The sequence below is a fragment of the Canis aureus genome, chromosome 17 (assembly GCF_053574225.1).
Source record: "Canis aureus isolate CA01 chromosome 17, VMU_Caureus_v.1.0, whole genome shotgun sequence".
NCBI lineage: Eukaryota > Metazoa > Chordata > Mammalia > Carnivora > Canidae > Canis > Canis aureus.
The window spans coordinates 10,974,724-10,998,742 of NC_135627.1; the positions used below are offsets into that span (position 1 = coordinate 10,974,724).

A 24,019-nucleotide genomic window follows, 5' to 3' on the forward strand; every position below is an offset into this window, starting at 1 on the left:
AGGAGGGAGGGCGAAATTTCCTAACTCAAAAATAGTTGAGGGATCCCTAGGTGGCGCAGTGGTTTGGCGCCTGCCTTTGGCCTAGGGCGTGATCCTGGAGACCCAGGATCGAATCCCACATCGGGCTCCCGGTGCATGGAGCCTGCTTCTCCCTCTGCCTGTGTCTCTGCCTCTCTCTCTCTCTCTCTCTCTCTGTGACTATCATAAATAAATAAAAATTTTAAAAAAATAGTTGAAATTGTTGTTCTAGTAATATAATGCCAAGTTTGCGTGAATGTTGAAGGATCCGCTCCTTTGGGCCACTGTGGTGCCGGGGGTCCCCCTGCCTGCTGCCTCTGCACCGTGGTCATGCTGGATAGCAGGGCCCAGGTGTCCTGGTTGGAGGGCCCATTCGAAGGACTGGTGTAGGGGTACCCGGGGGGCTCAGTCGGTTTAGCATCTGCCTGCAGCTCGAGTCATGATCTCAGGGTCCTGGGATCGAGCCCTGCATGGGGCTCCCTGCTCAGCAGAGAGTCTGCTGCTCCTTCTCTACCCACCCCTCCCCTGCTCGTGTTCTTTCTCTCTAATAAATAAATAAAATCTTTTTTAAAAAGATCCAAAACAAAGGACTGGTAGGAAACGACATATCCACTTCAACCAAGACTCTCCTTGATTCTTAGTTTGTGGCTTGTGAAGCAGGGCCTTGGGGAGTTGGGGGGGGAGGTTATTTGTTTCCTCTCTGGGGAGATCCCTGAGATACCATGTGACACCTGTTACCTCAGCCTCAGCTGGGGGAGGAGCTGCTGACCACAGACTGTCCCAGGATGGGGGGAAGGTGGACGAGAGAGACCTTATTTTCTTGTCTTTGTTGTTTACATATATGACATGTTTCTTGGGGTTTTTAAATATATATATAAGAAAGCCATTTGGGGCAAGAAAAATGACAAAGTTCCTCCAGAAAACTAAAATTCTTGGGCTATTTGATTAGAAAAATGTTTGAATAAACACAATGGTAGCTCCCTGAATCCTTCTGTTTATCGTGATTGAAAGAACATTAAGAAACCTAACAAAAAAGTCTAGTAATGGAAAAAACTAAGCTACTCTGTTTTTGAAATTTTTGAAAAAGTGTTTAAACTGAATACAGCAGCATCTATTCTCTGATAACCACAAAGTAGCAACGAGGGATTTTTAGATTCTCACTGGATTTTGCGCTTCCAGGAATAGACTCTGTGTTAGCTTTTAAGTGCTTTTTAAAAGCCAAGTATAGACTAACTTGTGCTTTTTAGTAATATTTAGAGTCCTGAGATCCACCCCCCTACACTAGAGAGGCCAGAGCATCATGAACCCTGAGAAAGAATGGTGTGTTCAGCCTCAGAGCTGCTGGCCGCTGGCCCTAATGGTACCATAGCTTTTAAAGTGGGATTAAAAAATTTTTTCTGGTGGGGGTTTCGTATATGAAAGGATTGGATTCAGTTAGTTCAGTGCATCCAGTTCCCCTGAAACCCCTCCAACACAACATGTTTTTCTAGTAGTTTTTGGACCCAAAGAATCCTGGCTGCTGTCGGCAGACAGCGACCTGCTGTGTGTTTTAGGACTCAGGAATGTGAGTGAAGGATCTACTTTAGGTAAAGTATTTAAAAGCATGTTCATAACACAGCCTTCATTTCATCCCCACTTCTTTCTTATAATTCAGAGTTTTAGCTGTTCTCTTAACTGTTTTAATTGAGTTGAACTGAGGGTAATGAGAAAAGCATTGGAAGGATTTGAATGCTTGAGGGACAGATAATTAATCAAAAACCCCATTAGGCTTAATTTTCTGTGCTTTTGTTTTTTCAAAAACTTTTAAAAAAATGGTTAAAAATGGAGAATCATGTGTCACATGTGCATGTGGGGTGAGTCTTCTGATGAGAGGCAGTCAGTGTCTGTCTGGTTTGCCTTCCTCGCCCTTGCCTGTCCGACAACCTCCAGGTAACCAGGATTTTTGCAGAGAATTTAAACTGGCTTTATCAATAGTTTTAGCAAAAGGTAATTCTGCAGGTAAATCTGTTACCGAAAGAAATGAGTTCTGAAGTCCAGAGCCCCCTGGAAATGGAGTTTGGATTATTGCTGACTCGCCGTGGGCTGGCCATGCCAACCAGTAGTATAGCCCTGGGTGGGGAGCACAGTCCTGGCCCTAGTGTAATGTGGGTTACCAGGTTAGCACCAGACCAGTGGGTGGGAGCCACGTGTTGGTGGTCCCTGAGTAATGCTCAGGGTGCCTTTTGTAACATAGATGGCGTGCTGGAGCTTTGTCGTTGTACTTGGTCATGTTCCAGGGTCTTTTCACTAACTTGTTCTGCCCCACGTCATTGGGAGGCCTTTGACTGGCTCTCCTGCAGACCCTGGTCCAGGAGCAGCCAAGTCCAAGATGCCTGCATCTCTCACTCCCAATCACTGTGGCCTTGCCCCATTTGGCTGGGTGAGGCAGGTGTCTCTGACCATCAGCTGGGGCTTGGCTTTGACCTCTGACTTCTCGGCTCTCTGTCCAGTGCTCCTTCTGGGAGGCTTCTTCCCCCTAAGCTATGCAATATTATATTAAATATAGGGAGCATTGGCTCAGGAGCCCTCACCCGCATTTGTAACATTATTCACTTTTGGGTAGGCCTGACTTCGGCAGGTTGTTTAAACACATGTGTGTTCTCTTCTTGGAATTGTTAGCAAACCACCTAAAGGAATGGTTTTCTATGACATTTTGTAATAGTGCTTTTCTGTTGCTTCAGACTTAAATTTAAGTGTATTTCCAGGCTCCCCATTTCTCACCTTAGAAAGCAGAACAGCTGAATAAAAACCACTTTTGTTAAGATAGCCTTAAAATGTTTCTGAAAAACAAAACCTTTTATTTTTAAATTTTTTTTAATGATTTTATTTATTTACTCATGAAAGACACAGAGAGAGGCACACAGGCAGAGGGAGAAGCAGTCTCCTCGGGAGCCCGATGCGAGACTCGATCCTGGGACCCCGGAATCACACCCTAGGCTGAAGGCAGACACTCAACTGCTGAGCCACCCGGGCTGCCCCAAAACAAAACCTTTTAGATGGTGCACTGAGGGATAGTCATTCCCATTCCCTCTGTTGCTTTTGGCTCGAGTTGCCACCAAGAAAAACAAAGACCCTCGGGGGGGATACAAGGTGGGTGGGGGTCACCTGCCTCTAACCAGACCGCTTGGCTCTGTTGCTATGCCCTGCAGACGGATGTCGGGTTGGGACACGACGCACATTCTTGGCTTTTTCTCCTTGATCGGAGGGCTTGTGCCAGGCAGAATGAACATATTTTGAGCAAGTGCCAGCATGTCAGTTAAGAGCTGCACTCTCCTCTAGCAGGCTTGCAAAAACCCTCTTAAGGGCAAATCATTTGCTGTATTTCCTAGTAGCCAAGTGTGAGAAACCTCTGCTTGGTCAGTGGCAGTGCGGACAGGCCCTGGGTGGGTAATGACAGCTTGTGAGACCCTAATCTCAGTAGCCATGCCCAGAGCTCACGGCACTCACAGCCCCACCTCCGAGGGCTGCTTCACCTGCCACGAGCCCAGAGAACAGATCCAGAGAAATTTGCTGGCCTCGTTTTACTGCATGTTGGGTTCCAGAAAGTAACTAAGTTTAAGGGAGGCCACCACAAATCCTAAATAAAAGATGGGAAGGTTTTGCTGTTGATTGGGAACTGTGAAGCATCATGAACTCAAATAAGAATATAAACCTGTAATAGTAATTATAGACTGAGAGGCCAGCCAGTTGTGTTCCCTCTATGATCTCAGTATTTTTCTTTAGATCAGTTTTCTTTGAGATAAAATTTTACAGACAAGAAAATTCACACCTGGAAAGTCGAACCCTCTGGTAGATCATTCTGAAAAATATATATACCTCCTTTCAGTATTCCAAGGAAGTTCTGCTGGGAATGGAGTTTTGCTTCTCTGAGCAAGACAGTCACAGGCAAGACATGACCTCTTGTCTTTGCTCTGAGTCTCCCACACATTGTGGGACCCTGGGGTTCTGTGCTCCTGGAACATCAAGAATGCTGTGCCTCTGGCTGCGTGGATCTCCTCTGTTCACTAGTGTCCCATCAGACTTCACTTAACACAAGTTCAAAGATAAAAGTATTAAGAATTCCAGGATGGTGGCAGCTTCTGAGCGCGGATTCCATGGTGCACGCCTGGAAGGCTGCAGTGATGTATGCTCAGTGCTCAGCGAACACCTGTGGGTGCCTTCTGGGTGAGGACATCAATGGAGCCCAGTGTGGAGCTGTGGTCCGAGCCACTGGCCGCCTGGGCCCCCTGGAGGCAGGAAGGTATCCCTGTTCTGCAGTTTAGGGCAGGAAGCAATGAGAGGAGTGTCTCCTCCCAGAGCTGGGTGAGAGCAAACACATCTGCTCTGTTGGCTATAACTGGCTAAGTCACTGTCTCAGTTTCTCCATCTGTAAAATGGGAGAAGCTAGAGACTAAGGAGATCTCCCATTGAGTGTTAACTTGCATGGGGCAGGCACGAGTAAATGCCGTTCCGTTGTGGAGGCCGGCATTATTCCTGTTGTCCCCTCTGAGCCACAGGTGGGCCCCCTGTGGGGATGAGCCTCAGCACCTTGTCCATGGGCAAGCCCGTGCTGGTACCAGTGCTCTCCCTCCACCTCCGGCAGCACATGGTCTCTGGCGGGCGCGGCCAGGCCTCTCCTGAGTGTTCAGTGCCTCCTCCCCGAGCCTGATGGGGGGGTGGGGGTGGGGGGCTGTTACTCCAGGCTGTGGCCCCGGTAGGCTCGGCCGTTCACCATCCAGCCTGTTTCCATCGAGCCCTTTCCCTGACTGGGTGTTCGGGGAGTTTACAGCTGTTCTTTGCACACTTTCAGAGTAGGCCTGGGGGTGTGTGGGGATGGTCCTATCTCCCTTGTTGGTCACTTTGTTTTAAAGATGGTAAAAGAATTGCCTTAAATGGGCAGCCTGGGTGGCTCAGCAGTTAAGCGCTGCCTTCAGCCCAGGGCGTGATCCTGGAGACCCGGGATCAAGTCCTGCGTCAGTCCCCCTGCATGGAGCCTGCTTCTCTCTCTGCCTCTCTCTGTCTCTCATGAATAAATAAATAAAATCTTTTTTTTTTTTTTTTTTTTTTTTTAATTCATAGAGACAGAGAGAGAGAGAGGCAGAGACACAGGCAGAGGGAGAAGCAGGCACCATGCAGAGACCTGACATGGGACTGGATCTAGAGTCTCCAGGATCATGCCCTAGGCTGCAGGCGGCACTAAACCACTGCATCACCGGGGCTGCCCTAAATAAATAAAATCTAAAAAAAAAAAAAAAAAAAAAAGAATTGCCTTAAAGGTGGTATGACATTAAAACATTCCTTTGTAAAATGTCCGGCACAGCCAGAGTGAAAACCCATGGGATGGTGGCTGAGGCAGCGTTCAGAGGCCCCAGTGTGGCATCAGGGCCCATAAAGCCCCTATTTGTTGCACGGCCGTGAAGGGATAGGGCAGGAGGGGACAGCTGTGAAAAGAGACCCTCACTTCGTGAGTTCAAAGGCACTGCAGTTTTGCCGGAGCCGCTTGGTTAATGTAAGAAAGGTGTTTTGCCGTAACCGTTTCTGGGGTATTCAGTGGGGTGGGCGAGGGTCGGCGGGCAGGAAGCCCTGTCGCTGCTGTAAAGAAAGCAGCAGGCAGCAGGGCGACAGTATCAAAGTGCCCACAGGATGCAGCCGAGCCCTCCTGCCCCCCGCCCCGGGGGCCACTTGACGGGAACCTGACAGGGCCTCACGGCCCTGCGGGCTCGGGCCCAGCTCCCGCGCAGGGTTCAAGGGATTTTGTTTTTTCACCTGTTTCCTACAGCTCTGAAAAACTTGTGAAGAATTAATGGGTAACTGTATGGGACACTCGGGCGTTGTCTCCAGGGAAAGTAGCGGCCAGCAGGGCGGGAGAAGCAGCCCCGGGACTGAGCTGGGGGCTGGGCGGGGTGGGGGGGGCTCTGTGGAGCAGGACCGGTCCAGAGCGCAGGCAGGCCCGCAGCCCCCCGGCTTCCGGCTGAGATCTGGCCCCACGGGTCAGGCCTGCCGGAGGCTCCTGCACACGAGCCCAGAGCGCAAGGCCGCGCGCATCCTGCACCCCTTACGGCAGGCAGTGGCCATTGCTGGTGGCCAAGAAAACAGACAACTGCCATTCCCTGGATCGTTACACTTTAATCCACGCGGGATGAGTATTCTCTGGAGGCGCCTTTCTTTAAAGGTTGTCTTCATGTTAGAAAATGATGTCCATTTAAGTCCTTTTGCGGATAAGTTTAAGAAGAGCTCAGTATTAGCCCCTTTTTTGTTGGGCTCACCTGGTCTGCATGTGTTCCCGAATAGGTCCTCAGCACGCGCAGTAGTCGCTGTGTATGAACTAGCATCATAAACCCTTCAGCCGAACCCTGCCTTGTACACTCTTAGCACCAGGTGGCTAGGAAAAAAAAATTAAGCAGGAAAAATTCAACAATTATAGGAATGACTTGTAATCACTTTCAATTTCTGCTTCAGCGATGAAATATGAAACCATAGACGGGTTGCGCCTGCAGACCAGAACTGCTGAGTAAGTGACAGGCATCTCCTGCAGCGCCAGGCCGAGCAGCACATCCAGGATTGGCTTTGTTTTCTTAAACACCGACGATACTCAAGTAGCCACATTTTGCTGAAGTAAAACTTTTCGAGACTCTCTGAGCCTGTCCCCCCTTCCCTGCAGACCCCCGGCTGTCCACACCACTCTCAAACAGTTGGGTTTGGGACAGGGGTTCAGTTTGGGGGCTCTTCGATTCCCAAGTGGAAGGTGCTGAGACCCTGGTGCAGCAACAGCCTCCACTCAGGCCTGTGCGCATTGATCACATCGTTGGAGGAGATGGCACTCGGGGTCATTCAGAGCTGCCTTTCCTACCTGAGAGTGACATATGCCACGTTGAATGTTAGTCTCCCTGCTTCTCTCTCATTGCTTTTGTAGGGAAATCCATGCCTGGGGGATGGTGACCTAACAGGTAGAAAACACTGTGAGACTTTTTCTCCTAGACTGCATTTGTTAGAGGAAGGTCAGGCACCGGAACCCCCTGCCCCCACATGACTGTGGCGTTTAAAGAGTGGTGGGTCTTATCCCACCAATACAGAACCCCTCCAGTTCACTGGCCTGCACTTCCTGTGGCGTGCAGTTTCTCCTGTGCATTCAGTTTCCCTTCCATTCTCTAAGTTATTAACTTTGACAAGTCACCTCTTGGTTGTACATGATTTTATTCACAATTTGTTTTTCTGATTCAAAGTGAACATGAGTGCCTTCATCCTCTAATGGGAATTAATTGCTTGTTTCAGTGCTTAACTCTGATCCTTTCTCAATCCCACAGGGATGAGTTTCTTCCTGCAGGATCTCTGTTTGTTCAAAACACAATCAGAAAGGTAATGATGTTTTTCTTATGAAAGGAGCCAGAAATGCAAAATGTTAATTCTTTTCTTACATAAGTAGTAAAGGATACAACTCAATAGATGAAATGTAGACTATTAAAATTTGGTCATTTTGGCAGGCTGCATTATTACCTAGAAAAGAAGTTTAATTTTTATTGTCAAGTTTTCTTTCACAAGAAGAACTTGTCTTCTGCGGAAGAAAGCTGCTGGAATGATTCTCCACAGAGTTAAAGTTAATCTGTGGTCTACCCACAATCGTTTCTATGTAACACCACCTTCCCAGGTATCCTTGGCTCTGAAAAATCATTAAGGCCCAACCAGTAATTGATATGGCATGATTCCCTCTCCCATTTATTATGCAGAATATTCATTTTTTAGGAGGCTTCATTGAAAAGCATATAAGCTAGTAGTAGTATAGTAGTAGATATTTTTATCATTTTAATATTCCTGCTGAGGATTGATGCAAAAATTCTAAATATATTAGCAAACAGAATTCAGCAACACATTACAAGAATTATGTACCATGACAAAGTGGACTTTATCTCAGGAATGCAAGGGTGGTTCGACATAAGAAAATCAATGTAATGCATATTAACAAAATGAAGGAAAAAAAGTTTGACAAAATTCAGCACCAGTTTGTGGTGAAAACACTTAAAGTAGGAATAGAAGGAAACTACCTCAACATGATAGAGGCCATATATGAAAAACCCCAAACTAACCTCATTCTCAAAAATAAAAGACAATGTTTTTCCTTTAAGAATAGAAATTAGATAAGGATGCTATTAAACATAGTATCAGAAGTCCTACCTGAAACAATCAGGCAAAAAAGTAATGAGAGAGATCCAAATTAGAAAGGAAGAAGTAAAAATAATTATCACTGCTTATGTTATCTTATATGTAGAAAGCTCTAAGATTTCTATAAGAAAACTGTTAGAACTAATAAATGAATTCATGAAAGCTGCAGGATACAAAATCAGTGCACAAAAAGTCAGTTGCATTTTTATATATTAACAATGGAAAATCTGAAAATATAAAAACTAATTCCTCCTCTTAGAGTAACATCAAAAATAATAAAATACCTAGGAATAAACATAACCACGGAGGTGAAAGACTTACACACTGAAAATTACCAACATGTTGCTTAAAAACATTAAAGACAAATAAATGGAAAGAAAGCTCATGTCCATGGATTGGAAGACTATTGTTAGGATGCTAACACTACCCACAGTGATCTACAGGTTTAAGGTAGCTCTTATGAAAATTTCTAAAGGTGCATTTTTGCAGAAATAGAAAAATCCATCCTGAAATTCATAAGGAATATCAAGGGACCCCAAATAAGCAAAGTCATCTTGAAAAATAACAAAGTTGGAGCTCTCATGCTTACTGATCTCAAAAAACTTAAAAAAAAAAAAAAAAAACAAAAAACTTACTGCAGAGCTACAGCAATAAAAAACAGGGCAGGGGATCCCTGGGTGGCTCAGCAGTTTGGCGCCTGGGCGTGATCCTGGAGACCCGGGATCCATCCCACATCAGGCTCCCTGCATGGAGCCTGCTTCTCCCTCTGCCTGTGTCTCTGCCTCTCTCTCTGTCTCTCATGAATAAATAAATACAATCTTTTTAAAAATAAATAAGTAAATAAACAGGGCAGTACTGACATAGAGACACAATGAAAGACAATGAGAGTCTAGAAATCAGTCCTTGCAAATACAGTTGAATGATTTTTGGTAAGGGTGCCAAGACCAAGGGGGAAAGAGCAATCTTTACAACGACTGGAAAACTCGGTCTCCGTATGCAAAAGAATGCTGTTGGACCCTTACTGTATGCCACATACAAAAAGGACCAACAACATAAGAGCTAATGTTACAAAACTCTTAGGAGAAAACATGGGGCAAAAGTTCCATGACACTGGATTTGGCAGTGATTTCTTGTATATGACACCAAAACATGGGAAACAAAAGTAAAAATACATTGGACAACACCTAAGCTCAAAACTGTGCATCAAAGGACACAGTCAACAAAATGAAAAGGCAACCTACGGAGTGAGAGAATATATTATAAATCATGTGCCTGGTAAGAGGTTAATATCCAGAAGAGCTAGAGAATTAAAATTCAGTAGCAAATACTTGAGACATTCCTCTAAGGAAGATATACCAACGGCCAATAAGCAGATGAAAAGATGCTTAGCATCACTAATCCTCAAAACCACAGTGAGATACTGCCTCACACCAGTTATGGCCACCATCAAAAAAACAACAAAACAACAAAATGGACACCTGGGTGGCTCAGTGGCTGAGCATCTGCCTTGGGCTCAGGTCATGATTCCAGGGTCCTGGGATCCAGTCTTGCATCAGGCTGCCTGCGGGGAATCTGCTTCTCCCTCTGCCTGTGTTGTGTCTCTGCCTCTCTCTCTCTCTCTGTCTCTCATGGATAAATATAAAGTCTTTAAAGAAAAAAAAAGCAAAACAAAAAGGAACAAGTGCTGACAAAGATGTGGAGAAATTGGAACACTTGTACACTTGGTAGGAATGTAAAAATGGTACAGCTGCTAGTGGAAAAACAGAGGTTATTAAGAAAATTAAATAGAATAACCATATGGTCCAGCAATCTCACGTTCATGGCAGCATTATTCACAATAGCCAAGAAGTGGAAGCAACCCAAATATCTACTGGAGGATGGGTGAATAAAATGTGGTGTACATATATATGATGGAGTATTATTCAGCCTTAAGTAGGAAAGAAATTCTGACAGGCTGCAGCATGGATCCTCATGGAACCTTGAGGACATTATGCTCTGTGAAGTTAGCCACAAGAAGACAGACACTGAATAATTTCACTTACATGAGGTACCCAGAGTAATGAAACTAATAGAAAGTGGCATGGGGTTGCCAGGGATAGGGAGACAGGGCAGGGGGTATAGAGTTTCAGTTTTATAAGATGGAAAAAGTCTTGGAGATGGGATGTACTTAACATTACTGAACTGTATAATTAAAAATGGTTAGAATGGTAAATTTTATATTTTGTGTATTTTATCACGATTTTTAAAAATTTTGAAAATAAATTCAGAGAAGGAATTGGTTTATCAAAATTTAGTGAAAAGAAGTGAGAGAGACACAAGAATATAGTCGGGAGTGTCCTTTGTAAACCGTCGCTGTCACCGCAGGGCCTGAGTCCTAGGCTGTGCGGTGGGCACTCACCTGTGGCCTTGGGGTCAGCCGGAAGGGCAGAGCGCTGGAGCCTCATCTCAGCCACCTGAGCCTCCCCCACCCCTCAGCGGGGTTCCCCCACCTGCAGAGATGGCACTGGCGGGCATCGCTGGGAGGAATCAGCCCTGCAGATGTACCATCTTCTCCAGCTCCCTAACCGCAATTTCTGTCCTTCTGTCACCCTCAGTAGGCCAGCCTGTGTAGTCCTGGTGAGCTGTCCTGGAGTCATGGAAGCACGGTGCTTTCTTTGCAAAGAACCTGCTCTGGCATCCTATGGCTCTTATTCCAAAGCCCAGGCTTTTCCCAGGAGGGCTGTTCTAAACCTCTTTCCATTCTGCAGGTCCTCAGCCCTGGTGGCACCCGCCCTGGACAGATGACATCACCTATTTTCACATCCCTGTGGCCACCCATCTGTCCCTTCTGAGGCAGGGCCTCTCACCACGCCCTGGGCGCACTCCTTCCCACTGTCCTTGCTCCACTTTTTTTTTTTTTTTTGGATGCTGCCTGTTTACTAGTTTATTTCCCCTGACCTTCACTGTGAACAGGAGAGGGGAGACTTTGTCTCAGTCCTTATGTAGGAAGCCGAATTTTCCCTCTACCTTTAGTACTCCCTGTAGTAAAAGATTAACAGGAGAGAAACACAAAAATTTTATAACATGTGTCTCTCCTGTATACCCCGGGAAACCCAGGAAAAGGAGTAACACCCCAAAGGCCACACCCTCCCCTGAGATACTGTCTCCTGCTAAAACAGGAGAGACACTGGGGCCCAGGAGCCGATTGTGGGAGGTTTGCAGGCAGAGCTCAGTAAACAGGGTAAGGTTATGCATCTCCCATTCTCTGCCTTTGGCACAGATAGAATTTCTAGAGATGGAAAATCATCCCCCTCTTGCTGGGACAGGTAGGAAGACAACCTTACAAATGGAGACACCCCTTAGAAATGCAAATGACTCTTCTTAAAAGAGTTACTTATCTCAGAGCTTCTCCTGTGTTTCATAAAATACAATCAGCCTAAAGTAATCCTCCCACCAAAGAGGCATATTGTGGGGTGACAAACTCAGCTCCCCTGTAGTGTGCACCCCTGCGGTTCCCTGAGCGCCCTGCTGGCCTTTCCCTCTCCTAGGCTGCTCTTGCCTGCCAAAGATGATTCCCCTCTGCAGGTCTGCCCCCACCTGCACCCCGCCCCGCCCCTGCCCCGGCCAGCCCCCTGTGCCCACCTGCCACCTTACTGGCAATCTAAAACATAGCCAGATCAGTGGTGCCATAAACTCTTCTCAGCGCCCCTCTAAGCAAGTGGTTTCCAAACCTCCACTTGTGTCCCATTTCATATTGAGCCTCTGGAAAGATGAAGGTCTGTGGGCCTGTGAAATGGTGGAGTGGGTGGTCAGGGAGGGCTCCCCAAGGAGGAGATGCAGAGGAACAGGCTCCACTAGTCCTGCTTTCTCCCTAAATGCCACTCCAGTGACCTATAAAGACAGAAGGCCAGGGAGGACAACAACATTCTGGAAGACAAAATGCCTTAGCAGCCTGAGAAGCCAGAAACCCAAACCCCTGCACGGTGTGAAGGAAGCAAGCAGCTAGCCACCTGGTACAGCAGACCACCCGGGAAACTCTGCACCCAAGGGCGTGTGAAGATGACGGTCAGGGAAGGGTAAAAGTCTGTAAAGGGAGCAGAGATGCCCAGTCTCCTCTTCCCAGCAGGGAGTAGAGGGTATGCTGTCCAGAGAGGCTTCGTACTGGGGGCACTGGGCCCGGCTGAGGGTGAGGTTAGGTGGCACCCTAAAAATGGAGACCACGGGAAAATCTGCATACCTAGATTCTGTTACCTGCCACCCCCAAACCTGCACCCAGAATCCCCACACGAGGCCTGCCAACCATCAGGTCCTCAACGTTGCACACACAGCTTTCATTTACTATATGATGTCTAGATTCTCAATATGAAAAGCCAGTGGCCAAGGATTACCAGCTTTGGAAGATAACCTGTAAAGAAACACCAAAACAAAGTCAATGCAGGCAAAGATGAAAACATCAAACGACAACCCAAACCTATGATAATTAATACCTTCCCAAAGATGAGAGGCGGTTTGAAGCTGGGAAAGAACTATGATGGCAAAGATAGACACAAACTCACAGAAGAACTGGGAGTTAAGTAGATTAAAAAGAAAAATACCTAGAAAAAAAGGAGAGAGAGAAAACGGGAAAATTATTCCAGGATATGGAATACGTGAGTATTAGATCAGAAAGAGAACAAGAAGGTAGGAATGAGAAGGAAATTTCCCACGGTCCAAGATGGTGAGTTTTCAGATGGAAGTTCCTGGCACAATGAATGAAAACCCCACAAGGAGTGGGGCACCTGGGCAGCTCCATTGGCTAAGCGTCGGACTCGTGATTGCAGCTCAGGTCATGATCTCGGGCTCATGGGATTGAGCCCCGGGCAGGGCTCTGCGCTCAGCAAGGAGTCGGCCTGAGGATTTTCTCCCTCTGCCTCTCCCCGCGCTCGTGCTCTCACTCTCAAATAGATAAATATTTTAAAAAGGGAAAAAAGAAGAGCTCGCAACTCTCCAGGAGGAAAGCTCAAGTCCTGAACAGAGGATGGTGGAGCCCAGTGGCGCTGGACTTCTCAACAAGATCTTGGGAAATTTAGAAAACAGGAATGCCTTTAAAGTTCTGAAGAGCTCTTCCGCCGCCGTTTTAAATCCAGCTCCATACAACGCTCCGCCGCCGACCCCGGCCGACCCCGGCCGCCAGCTCCGCCACCATGGAGGACATGAACGAGTACAGCAACACAGAGGAGTTCGCAGAGGGATCCAAGATCAACGCGAGCAAGAATCAGCAGGATGACGGTAAAATGTTTATTGGAGGCTTGAGCTGGGATACAGGCAAGAAAGATCTGACTGAGTATTTGTCTTGATTTGGGGAAGTTGTAGACTGTACAATTGAAACAGTTCCAGTGACTGGAAGACCAAGAGGATTTGGATTTGTGCTTTTCAAAGATGCTGCTAGTGTTGATAAGGTTTTGGAACTGAAAGAACACAAACTGGATGGCAAGTTGATAAACCCCAAAAGGGCCAAAGCTTTAAAAGGGAAAGAACCCCCCAGAAAGGTTTTTGTGGGTGGATTGAGCCCAGATACTTCTGAAGAACAAATTAAAGAATATTTTGGAGCCTTTGGAGAGATTGAATATATTGAACTTCCCATGGATACAAGAACAAACGAAAGAAGAGGATTTTGTTTTATTACCTATACAGACGAAGAGCCAGTAAAGGAATTGTTAGAAAGCAGATATCATCAAATTGGTTCTTGGAAGTGTGAAATCAAAGTCGCACAACCCAAAGAGGTATATAGGCAGCAACAGCAACAACAAAAAAGAGGAAGAGGTGCTGCAGCTGGTGGACGAGGTGGTACTAGGGGTCGTGGACGAGGTCAGGGTCAAAACTGGAACCAAGGATTTAATAACTATTATGATCAAGGATATGGAAATTACAATAGTGCCTATGGTGGTGATCAAAACTATAGTGGCTATGGCGGCTATGATTATACTGGGTATAACTATGGGAACTATGGATATGGACAGGGATATGTAGACTACAGTGGCCAACAGAGCACTTACGGCAAGGCGTCTAGAGGGGGTGGCAGTTACCAAAACAATTACCAGCCATACTAAAGGAGGACATTGGAGAAAACAGGAGGAGATTGCTTAAAGTTAACCCATCTTGCAGGACGACATTGAAGATTGGTCTTCTGTTGATCTAAGATGATTATTTTGTAAAAGACTTTCTAGTGTACAAGACACAACCGTGTCCAACTGTATATAGCCACCAATTAGTTTCCTTTGTTTTTACTTTGTCTTTTGCTGTGTTACGACTCGATGTGGATTTGTGTTTATACAAATTTTATTTGTATGATTTCATGTTAAACCTCAAATAAATGCGTCCTTATGCGACTGTTTTTCTGTGTCAGGTACTAAATAGCTCTGTAAAAGTGTAATTTAAAATAAGCAATAATTGAGGCACAGTTTATTTTGTAGGGACTTTCGGTCCATGAGGAAAATCTGTGGTCCTTTATGAATAGCCAGCTACAGTGTCACCCTGTTCCCCATTTTTGTTAAATGTATACTATTCTCTAAGGCTTCATTTCCCTGCTGAGGATTCCACCACACTTTTAATGTTTCTTCTCTGTGTATCCGGAGATCTTGTCATAATGTTGTCATTAGTGGAAGATTTCCAGCTGACCATCAATCTTCTGGACTGTGTTTTTGGAAAAGTGCACCTTTTTGGCACAAGGCATGTTGGTAGCTCCTTTCATGAATAGAAATGATTGTGGCTTGTTTGCTTCTATCTCTGGGAAGCCATTTTATTATATGCTAAATCAGAATCAGTCTGCTAGGAAGAGCTTTGGCTAATCATAATACCATGACTTTAATTCTCTTGATTAAAATGTCCAGATACACACAGGGAAAGGCACTGTTAAACTGTGTATAGGAGCTGCAGTTTAAGAGTATCAGAGATGGTTAAATTTTAACAAGCATTTTGGCAGATAGGTGGGTTGAAACTTGAGCAAAAGTTAGATTCAGTTACTTGGAAGTGTAGTGGCTGAGGAAATTAGTTGTATTCTGTTCTGTATTGTCACAGCAAGCACCAAACTGAACAAAAAGTTTAATATTGGGACATTTTCAGGAAGCTATTTTGGGTATTAACTGTTAAGGTGGTGTGAGTTTAAGAAGTCGTGGTAGTAGGTTGCATCATTTTTAATGCATTAGTGCATGAGCTGAGTAGTTAAGCATACCCAGATTCAGACACAGGAAAGAGTAGTGGCGGGAAATACACTTCAAATTTTACATATGTCGGTGCAAATCTAAGTGACCCAGTCATTAAAACATCTTCCTGGTGCATCAAGAGGCAGTTTTAGCTTTAGATTTTGGAGAGTTTCCTGGGTAATTAAGTTTTGAATTTTACGTTCAGTGTAGTTGGTACTAAGATAGAAGTTTTGTTTCTGTGGTTCCACATTAGTCTCTAGTATTGACCTACATGTTCACATGTGGAATAGTTGATCTCACCTTCAAACTGTAAATTTTTCTTGCTGATGAACCTGCCTTTTGTTTTATTTGGTGCCTGCAACTTCCTTTGTTCAATGATGTTTGTACTTGCTGGCTATCAAGTTACAATGCACTTGGCCTCCTTTTGCTCTTGTTTTGCTATTTGACCTTAAACCTAGGCCAAGTACCAAGGTTGGTTATTGCAAGGGACTGTTTATTCTTTAAACATGCAACCTTAGGGAACAAGGGAGATTTTCATTTTAAGTTATGTTGTCAAAAGTCTGTAGGTGCAGTCTTTAGGGCAGTGAATCCTGTTAAGTTAAAATTTATGAATAGGTGACAAGTTGACATTGAGATTGTCCTTTCCCTGAGCAAAAATGAATAAAGGCTTTTTAAACAAAAAAATAAAGTTCTGAAGAAAATTGTTTCTAGAATTCTCTACTGAGCCACGCTGTGAATTAAAGGTGGGAAAGAATTAACTTCAGCAAAATGAGGGAGTCAACCAAGAAGGGGCCATGGGATCCAGGTGCCAGGCTCTGGCACTGGCTCACGGAAGCCCTGGATGGCATCACGGAACGTCCCAGAAGGCAGCAGTGCCCAGACAGGAGCAGGATGGGCTCCAGGGGAACATGAATGGAAACCAGTGGGTAGTGGTTAAAAAGAGATACAGAGGTGCCTGGTTGGCTCAGTCGGGAAAGCATGCAACTCTGTGGATCTTGGGGTCCTGGGTTCCAGCCCCACATCGGGTATAGAGATTACTTAAATGAATAAACTTTAAAAAAGAAGAGGCCCCAAATGGCTGCATTTTAGGCCAAGTCACTAAACCAGGACTTTATACCTGACCTTTTTGTGCTGTCAAACTTCCTTAGTAACTTCTCTAGACTGATGAGCACCTATGAGGTAACGTGTCACCCAAGCCCTCCTCCATCCCCAGAGGAACAGAGCAGCTAACTTGCTAGTAAGACCACCTGGCTTCCTGTCCTCTGCCCTCCGGGGGAAGGTGCCCTTGCCCAGAACAGTCCTTTTCTTTTGCTAATAACTTCTCTGCCCCACCGGCCTTCCTGGAGCCTTCCCTTTAGTACAACTCCTGTGTGCCCGCGTGCCCGGTGGGACGCTGCCTGACTCGTGAATCGAGTAATAAAGGCAATTACATCTTCACACTACAGAGTTTGATTTTTGTTCTTTAATGGTGGTCAAGGCTGAAAGGATGCTTTCTGAAACTCTCTGAAACCGAGAGGCTGAATTACTGTCAGAGAAGCTTGAGCAGAGGAGGGAAAAAGCTGCAAGCAATTTTTAATTCCAAGAAAAACAGAAAAGTTGTCCAAGAAAGGAAATTAATGATAGTACGCTATGTGCCTTATCTGAGAACAGTGTTTACATAGTTCTAACGCTGACATGAATATGGATTTGACCAAAACTGTGACGGGGTCAGCCGGAGGGATGCGGGGCAGAGCGGTGCACACGTTTGGGGCACAGACGCAGGCGGGAACAGCGACAGCAGGAGTCCGCTGAGCCAGCGGGGAGTCGGCCCGGCCCGCCCGGTGTACCCACTTGCTGAGCAGGTTGCCATTACTTCCTTTTACAGCCGAGGCAGAGAGGTTAAGTGGTTTGCCTGACGTCACAACCCCGGCAATGGGGTTCTAAAGTCTGTGCCTTAAACCACTCTGTTCACCTGCTTCGGGGGTTGGCAGGTAACACTTAATTTAAAACATCGAGAAGTCAGGGCAAGTCATCAACAATATGAAGAGAAACACCAAATGCTACAGCTTGAAGGCTTAAAAGTACTGCCCCCCGCCCAGGCTGTGGAAAGGGTAGGCGGCTTGATTGTTCTGGTAAAGCTATTGGACTTGGACATCACGGACACATATTACTTTAAAAACTTAAAGAGGAGAAGAGCTCGGGCAGCAGTGATGGCGCATCTCCGTGAGGACTCGCTCTGCCTGGCTGTGCACGCTCAGATCCTCACCAGCCTGAGCCTGGGCATCGCTAGACCCAATGTTTCCATGTTTCCTTCCAGCTCTGAACGGCCGGGACCAGGACCAGCAGCCCCTCAGAGAGCAGGGACCACGGAGAGCATGTCGGGGTGGTGCGGGGCTGCTGGGTGCTGCTCCAGGCCAGCGGGGGGAGGCCTCTGTGCCCCCTGCGGAGGGCCCAAGGCTGCAGGGAACACAAAGGCAGGTCTGGTTGGGGTTGGGGGCAGTCCTTGGGCGAGGGTAGTGATGGCGACCAGGGTGAGAGAGGGACCTTGGGTTCCCCTGGAGCAGCTGTGGCCAGATCGCACCAGCAAACGGGATGCAAGTGTTGGGGGAGTCAGGAGGCTCCTCCTGAATGTCTCCAAGGCTGGCGCACAGCCTCCCCCACCCCCCGTGGCTCCTCCTGACGCCCTCTTTGTGCTCAGGTTTGCCCATCCTCTCTGGTCCCCTGTAGCAGCAGCCCTGTCACCTTCAGCTCCTTGGTGCCCACAATGTCCTTTTCCCTCTATGGCTGCACTCTATCTTCTCCTTGACTCACCTCCAGACTCTCATGCCCAGCATGCCTCCCTGTCATACCCCACAGCTCTAATCTGTCCTTCCTGTCACTGGAGTCACTAGAACTAGAGCTCCCACCATGTCCCCTGTCCTGCTCAAGGTGTCCCAATGTTGCCCGGTATGCACATGTTCGGCCAGCCTGGTGCTGCTCTCACAGCCAAGCCTGTCCGACCGCAGTTTACCTGAAACCTGTGCAACTCTTGACACTCTGCAGGCTGGTGATAGAGGCAGTGGGTCTGTGGGGGCCGTGCACCCTCCCCAGACGCCCTGAGGAGGTGAGGCGAGGCTGAGACCTCCACACCAAAAAGTGCAACTCCTGTGAGCCAAATGTGACTTCCCCTAAGGGCCACCTGCCAGGTGACTGGCACCTAGGGGGTGTCACCCTCCAGGTGTTCCTGGCAGGGGGCGGGCTGCTGCCAGCACATGGATGCATCTTGTATTCCTGTGCAAGGTGTCTTCCTTCCAAAGCCTGCTGTCCTCACACAGCGCTGGGCATGTAGGGCAGCGAGATGCCAGGCCCTGAGGAGAGGCCCACTTTAACTTCATTTCTAGTTTGGTTTGAGTCACTTTAACACAAATGACTTTTATCAATTATGTAACAATCTGGGGCCCAGACCCCAGTGAGCAGTAAATATTTACCTTCACAAGAGCCAAGACTGCCGCGCTGAGTCACAGTGAGTCACAGGGAAGCCTCATTACCCTCTAGGACCTTGAAAAGGAAGGTGTGATTGTTAAAATTTGCTGGGTCCTACTGCCAGGGCCAGAATGTAAATTTAGTACCGACACCTGAATAATCTCTCGTAGCTGACTACATGTGACTATTTTCTACGTGTGTGTCTATGCACATGTGTATGTACCTATATTTGCTTATTGGTATTTCTAACTTTTCTAATAAAATATATTTATGGTATAACTTTTAAAGTCTTTTCAAAAAGATTGAAAATGAACCGGCCTAAGAAACAGCAGTTCTGCAGGGCTTGATCCCAAGGCAGGCAGTCTCCTTCTGACAGGTATGGTCGTAAAGGAGTGCCTCTGCCCAGAAGACTCTAAAGGGTGGCTGGTGTTTCCTGGCGCCGTAGGGCCCACCACACAGGGGGCAAGAGTAGTGGGCTCTAGGCTGTGCGGGGCTCGTGAGCAGCTGCTGGCTGAGCAGAGCCTGGAGTACTTCCTGTCGGGCCCTTCCCGAAGTATCCAACCCCCACTAAGATGGAAAGATCCTTCTCTGCCACACACAGTGTGTACAGTCTGCTTCCTTTCTCTCCCGCAGCTTCTGTGGCCCGCATGGCCCCTGTGTTTGTGTATGGGACTCTGAAGAGAGGCCAGCCCAACCACAAGGTCCTGCTGGATGGCACCAACGGCTGCGCGGCCTTCCAAGGCCGGGGCCGCACGGTGGAACCGTACCCCTTGGTGATTGCTGGCGAGCACAACATCCCACGTCTGCTGAACCTCCCGGGGCAGGGGCAGTGTGTGGTCGGGGAGATCTATGCCGTGGATGAGCAGATGCTGCGCTTCTTGGATGAGTTTGAGGGCTGCCCCGACATGTACCAGCGCATGCTGGTGAGGATCGCCGTCCTCGAGTGGGAAGACACACAGGGAGCCCCTGAGGAGACGCTGGCCTCAGACGGGACCCTGCAGTGCTTCGTCTACAGCACAGGCACCTACTCACCTGAGTGGGTCCACCTCCCATCCCATGACAACTATGACTCCCACGGGAAACATGGGCTGCGCTATAATCCCCGGGAGAACAGGTGAGAAGTGCCAGGACTGCTCCTTGACCAGGGGACAGAGGGAGCCCTGGTGATGACGAGATTGTGGACAGACGGTAAGCCCCAGAGGCCTCCCCTCGGACCACACCACTGAATGCACAAGTGGAATAATGCTCCCTGAAACACATAGTTGTAAAACTTAATCTGTGGGAAAAGGAACAATCTCTCTTTCAGTTGTAGCCGATTTCCCCAATATTTTGACATACTGATCACAAGATTATGCCTGAAGCCCCTCTCTCTGCTAGCGCTTTGTTGCTTGCTGCTTCAGGAACGCCCTCGGCCTGAATGGATGGGATAAGGAAGATCCAGGATTTTAATTCCCCTAAATGACATTTCAAGAACTCATGTCATACTTTTCTTTCTTTCTTTTTTGCTTTGCTTTGATCTGAAGATAACATTTAAAATGTAGACTTTGTGGAGCAGCTAGATTTTAGCAACCCCACTGTATTGATTCTAACCTGTCACAGTGAGATGAATTTTTAAACTGATTTGGGTTATCTCAGCATTAATAAAAGAACCTCAAGAAAAACATACTGTGTTTTGGGGGTAGTTTTAAAGCATATAAAACATCATATTCACAATTTTCAGATCAACCTTATTAAAGAAGGGATTACTAAGGATGATCATGTAACATTAAACTGGATGTTTTGGGAAACCGAATTTAAAAGTGTTGGTACTACTGTTGGGTTTTTTTTTGGGGGGGGGGGCGTTACTTACTTGGTAGAAGGTTCTTTTCTTTTCTTTTTTTTTTTTTTTAGAAGGTTCTTTTCATTATAACCTAGCAAAATAACAAGCCACCTACTTGCTGGCAGATACTGCTGAGCAGTCCGATGTCAGCTAGAAGCTCACCCGAGCCCGAGGGGCAAGGTGCTGTCCCTGCCCCCAGAGGGAGCGGTGTTTAGGGAGTACGGGGGGCCTTTCAGAGAAGAACCAACACATTAGTAATTTGTTCTTCAGGCCTGACAGAAAGCTTAGCTTCCAAATACAAACAGCACTTAAAATAATTTTAGCAAGGCACGAAGTACCAATTACTACCCACCTCCATCTGATAATCTGTCAGCGTAGATTCAGATCAGCGCACGCCTCTGCCTCTGCTTACTTACCAGCAAAGTATGAAATGTATTCCAAGAATTTCAGAAGCAGTGAAAACGCAGCTGCTGATCCTTAGTAACCTCGTTCTCCGCTGGGAGAGCTCACTTGCTCTTCAACTTAATGGTAGACTATGATTACTAACTGCATCTGGCACAAAAACACCATCAGTATTTTTAGCCCTTTTTTCTTAATTGGAAACTTGCTTCACAAAAACACAAAAAGGCAAGGATGGGTATCAACTGATGGGCTTGTGGCAGCCACACCCACCACTCTCAGGCCAGGGAGCCCCAGCAAAGCCTGGGGGAGGCGGGGCAGGTGGCAGGGGGTTTCCAAGCTCCTGGGTGGGGGTCCTGCACAGGCTTTTGGAAGTCAGGTGTAGCCACAGACCAGAGTGAGGGCCTCAACCAGGAGAGGTAGGTAATCAGATTATGAGGTGGCAAATGATTATTTAATGAAACTAAGGCAAAGAACTAGGATTTATATAGATTTTTTTTAAAGATCACAATGAAACACTAGTATTTAAAGTCTACTGGCACAGCCAGTCGCCTCTTATGTACATTTTCTTCATTCAAAAAAAGGCCAAACTAATATTTAGACAAATGCTCAGCTTTATTGATTTAATTTTGACACTAGGAAATCTCACAGCAGAAGTACAAATCATATGTACAAGTATTTATATCAATAAAAATTTCCATTGGTGATTTTTTGGCAGAATGTTGGTTTTGACTATATGTGGAATAAATATGACCATGTAAAATCTGCTGCACAGGAGTGTTCCTGCAAAACGCTTGAATAAATTGAGTGTGAAATAATAATAATACAAATGGCTAATTAAATTGGGTGATGACTGAAAGGCTATAAATACTTCATTCCAGTTCCACGAGCAGATCTCCTTCTCCAACTGTGTCTCCAGCTTTACAATGCACTGATTTCACCTTGAATTAAAAAAAGGGGGGGGGGTAGTAAGAATTATTAACTAGACCATGAGGGAGCCAGCTCATCATCCACTTCTGGAAATGAAGAGACAGCCTGGCAGGCCCTGCACACAGGTAGCACAGTCGGCTCCCACTCGGCAGAGGGGACTTCACGCACAGCTATGTCCTCGTGGAGGGCTGTGACTTGCCGCCTCCCGTCTCCCGCCTCCTGGCCTCTCCTTGGCTGTCCCAGAAGTGGCTAGTCCAACAGAGTTTGTGCTGACGTCTGCCCGCTGGCCCTGCCCTGGGTACCCCCAGGGTCTGCACGGCATCCTAGAAGCCAAAAGCACTTGTGCCAGGTGAACCCTCCACAGCCAGCCCTCCCAAGCCCTTCTGTAGCTACAGGTGGCATAAATAGTTTCTGCGAGTTAATGCATACTTGGTTTAGTGTTTAAAAAAAAGAAAACAAAAAAACCCACATAGTTCTACAAGATTCAAACAAAACAGGGACCACTAATTAACAGGAGAAACTCTGTAGCCTGAGATCATAAACTTCCTTCTGAAGGGAAACGAAACGCTCCGAAGATGTGTGGCTGCATGGACGGTGCTCGTGGCCTAATGTGGAACAGATGCTGAGCCCCATGGCCGTGCCACACTGCCCTTCCGTTCTACTCATTTATCTCGGTTGTAGACATGTTTTGCTTTCCTGAATTTGTGTTCAGCTTTAAAATGAGTGGGGAGGTACTGGAGTGGAGAGAAGCAGCCTTTGGACTTCTTGGGAGGTTCTTGCTCAGGCATAAAAACAAACGGTGGGCGAGGACTTCCTGGCCACCTGAGACCTGGCAAACAGGAAGAATGTCCTGGACCGCACGGGTCGGGTGCCCTGGCCTGCGTCCCTGCTGCTCCGCTAGGAAGCCGAGGCCTAGGAGGGCCTTTCTCCCTTGAATTCCAGCCCAGGAGCCTTCAGAACCATGCGAAGCTATGCAGTGACTACTTCAAAGGCCTGGTAGGTGCTACTGGCACTGGCTGCTCTTTCTGATCTGAAGCCTCCGATGTTTGCAGAGGATGTATCTTTCATGCTGCGAGGACGACACGGAGGACCGGTTTCCATTGTGAACATTTTCTCTGGGAGGAAAAATGGCTCTCCAGATAAGAACTGCTAGTCCCCAGGCTCTCCAGGGTCTGCTCCTCTGGGCCAGGGCTCTAGCCACTCCCAGGGCGCCGCTGGGGGCAGAAGGAAATGGGATGGCCAGGAAGGGCTCCAGATGATAGGGCTTAGGCCAAAGTACAAGTTGACCCAGAGCCCATCACCACCCTGAAAGCCACTGGGGGCTGCCGAGGGCCAGGGATCAGCTGAGCCTCCACACAAGACCCACCATGAGGCCACACAACACAGTGATAGACTAGGGAGCTAAAGCCATGTTTGTTGTGAGTCAGGACCCCAGGCCAGCAACATGGGCGGCCCCTGGCAGGCATCTGACATGCATACACGCATACACACACACACACACACACACACAAATATATATATATTTATTTAATCTGCCCCCCCACCCAAGTGAGGCCAGGTTCTTATCACACGTGGACATTTTGTGACACTAATGTCACATAAATGTTAAGTAATCCCAGGAGCAAAAACAACAATTTCCAAAAGAACAGATACCATTTTTGGTTCACTTTTAGAAAAGTCATCAGATGTAGAGGGCAGGATTCCCCAAAACTGGATTCCCAAATTGTGCCATTCTCATCTCCCAAACGCCACAGAGATGGGGCCCAGCTGACGGCAGCCTCTTCCAGCCTGACCAGGCAGCTCCAGGCCCACCCACCACAAACCCGGCCTCTGTCCTCGCTGCCAGACCTGTGGGCTGGGCCAGCAGCCTCACTTCCTTTTGAGATGACAAAGGCTGCATCCCTCTGACACAAATGACACTGTGAGCGGACAGTACTTCTCTGCCAGGGACCCCCCCGTACCCCTGGCTCGGTCTCGGCTACAGCCAAAGGGCAGGCCATGGTGGCCACGGCTCCTCTCCTTGTCCCACCCTGCCCCACCTCACTCCAGGATGCAGACACCTCCAAACCAAGCTGTC

The 24,019-nt window shown here is 47.2% G+C and overlaps 2 protein-coding genes and 1 pseudogene across 9 annotated transcripts in view; 2 read left to right on the forward strand and 1 right to left on the reverse strand.

Annotated features, from left to right (window-relative positions):
* Window positions 1-20,457, forward strand: part of GGACT (gamma-glutamylamine cyclotransferase) — a 41,862-nt gene extending 21,405 nt beyond the window's left edge. The window contains exons 4-6 of one of the 3 annotated variants that reach the window (XM_077855089.1): window positions 6,496-6,547; window positions 7,341-7,392; window positions 19,428-20,457. In XM_077855089.1, the coding sequence (XP_077711215.1) occupies window positions 19,442-19,912 (471 nt within the window). In that variant the 5' untranslated portion in view covers window positions 6,496-6,547; window positions 7,341-7,392; window positions 19,428-19,441 and the 3' untranslated portion in view covers window positions 19,913-20,457. The remainder of the gene's footprint in view (window positions 1-6,495; window positions 6,548-7,340; window positions 7,393-19,427) is intronic. The other 2 variants (XM_077855088.1, XM_077855087.1) reach the window with 2 other exon arrangements.
* LOC144287773 (heterogeneous nuclear ribonucleoprotein D-like pseudogene) lies at window positions 12,060-14,545 on the forward strand (annotated as a pseudogene).
* Window positions 20,458-21,608: 1,151 nt separating the features above from the next.
* Window positions 21,609-24,019, reverse strand: part of PCCA (propionyl-CoA carboxylase subunit alpha) — a 461,536-nt gene continuing 459,125 nt past the window's right edge. For all 6 annotated transcript variants that reach the window (XM_077855069.1, XM_077855072.1, XM_077855071.1 and 3 more), the window contains one exon: window positions 21,609-21,953. In XM_077855069.1, the coding sequence (XP_077711195.1) occupies window positions 21,885-21,953 (69 nt within the window). In that variant the 3' untranslated portion in view covers window positions 21,609-21,884. The remainder of the gene's footprint in view (window positions 21,954-24,019) is intronic.